Below are 1,740 nucleotides of genomic sequence, written 5' to 3'. Positions count from 1 at the left end.
AACAGCGGTTTGAACCAAAAATCTCCAATTTGGACTCCAGACCAAAGGACAGATTTCCACCGGTCTAATGTTCATTGCTCGTGTTTCTTGGCCCAAGCAAGTCTCTTCTTCTTGTTGGTGTCCTTTAGTAGTGGTTTCTTTGCAGCAATTCAACCATGAAGGTCTGATTCACACAGTCTCCTCTGAACAGTTGATGTTTGTGTCTGTTACTTGAACTCTGAAGCATTTATTTGGCCTGCAATTTCCGAGACTGGTAACTCTAATGAACTGATCCTCTACAGCAGAGGTAACTCTGGGTCTTCCTTTCCTGTGGCGGTCCTCATGAGAGACTGGTAACTCTAATGAACTTATCCTCTGCAGCAGAGGTAACTCTGGGTCTTCCTTTCCTGTGGCGGTCCTCATGAGAGCCAGTATCCTCATAGCACTTGATGGTTTTTGCGACTGCACTTGAAGAAATGTTCAAAGTTCCTGAAATGTTCCGTATTGACTGATCTTCATGTCTTAAAGTAATGATGGACTGTCGTTTCTCTTTGTTTATATGAGCTGTTCTTGCCATAATATTGACTTGGTCTGTTACCAAATAGGACTATCTTCTGTACACCACCCCTACCTTGTCACAACACAACTGATTGGCTCAAACGTATTAAGGAAAGAAATTCCAAAAATTAACTTTTAACAAGGCACACCTGATAATTGAAATGCATTCCATGTGACTACCTCGTGAAGCTGGTTGAGAGAATGCCAAGAGTGTGCAAAGCTGTCATCAAGGCAAAGGGTGACTATATCAAGAATCTCAAATATGAAATATATTTTTTATATGTTTAACACTTTTTTGGTTACTACATGATTCCATATGTGTTATTTCATAGTTTTTTTTTCATAGTCTTCACTATTATTCTACAATGTAGAAAATAGTACAAATAAAGAAAAACCTTTGAATGAGCAGGTGTTCTAATACTTTTGACCGGTAGTGTATATATATATTGTTTAAAAAAAATGTTTTTTTTAGTTAGCAGTATCTTTATAACGCCCCCCGCGCACCCCCCACACACACACAAACGACAACCATTGAAACAGCACCTACTGGCGGCGGATACAGATACTGCACACCCAACTCCCGTCAGCTTCAGCATCCTCCCTTTTATGAGCCTTCTCCTCCTCCTCGGTGTCGGATTGAATAGGCTCATCCATTGGTCCGGTGTCTTCATGACAGCCGTTTAGGATTGCACATACAGTCAACAGCAAGGAACACCATGGCGAGAAACCGTAAAGACAGAGACAGCTGGGGTGAGTGGTTCATAATTATGAAGACTACTAAATTGGTCATCTGCAGACCGCATAATGAGGGGTTCACTAGGCTACGGAGAGGCTCAGCAATGCAGCTGAAGGGATGTTTGTGTAGGAATCGTGATGTAGCAGTCGTTGCCATGTTTGCATGTTGTTGTCAGAACAAATCGTTATTATATATCTATTAAATTCTCAACCACAGCGGAAACGCTGGCCTGGACCAGACCCAACCAAGTCCCACTGATAAACTAATATAAACCCAAGCCAAGCGTCTACTATATTCACTCTACAGGCCAGTGCAGTGTCTGTCTAAGCATCCCGATCCACGTACCCTTTGGAATTATTCCGGCATAGAATAACGAAAGACAGCAGTACAAACACAACTCTAGAATGAACCAGTATTGGATAATTAAATACCTGTCAAGGCGATGCTACAGGCGATAGGGGGGTACG

General features: G+C 42.1%; 1 protein-coding gene across 1 annotated transcript in view; it reads left to right on the top strand.

Moving 5' to 3' along the window:
• The first annotated feature begins 1,106 nt into the window (after window positions 1-1,106).
• atl1 (atlastin GTPase 1) overlaps window positions 1,107-1,740 on the top strand; it is a 31,293-nt gene continuing 30,659 nt past the window's right edge. Inside the window, exon 1 of the mRNA XM_036955313.2 lies at window positions 1,107-1,287. Within this exon, the coding sequence (XP_036811208.2) occupies window positions 1,254-1,287 (34 nt within the window). The 5' untranslated portion in view covers window positions 1,107-1,253. The remainder of the gene's footprint in view (window positions 1,288-1,740) is intronic.

The sequence above is a fragment of the Oncorhynchus mykiss genome, chromosome 19, assembly GCF_057628025.1.
Source record: "Oncorhynchus mykiss isolate SJ-2025 chromosome 19, ASM5762802v1, whole genome shotgun sequence".
Classification (NCBI taxonomy): Eukaryota; Metazoa; Chordata; class Actinopteri; order Salmoniformes; family Salmonidae; genus Oncorhynchus; species Oncorhynchus mykiss.
The sequence above is the reverse complement of the archived record's forward strand: the minus strand, read 5'-3'. Positions and strand labels throughout refer to the sequence as shown.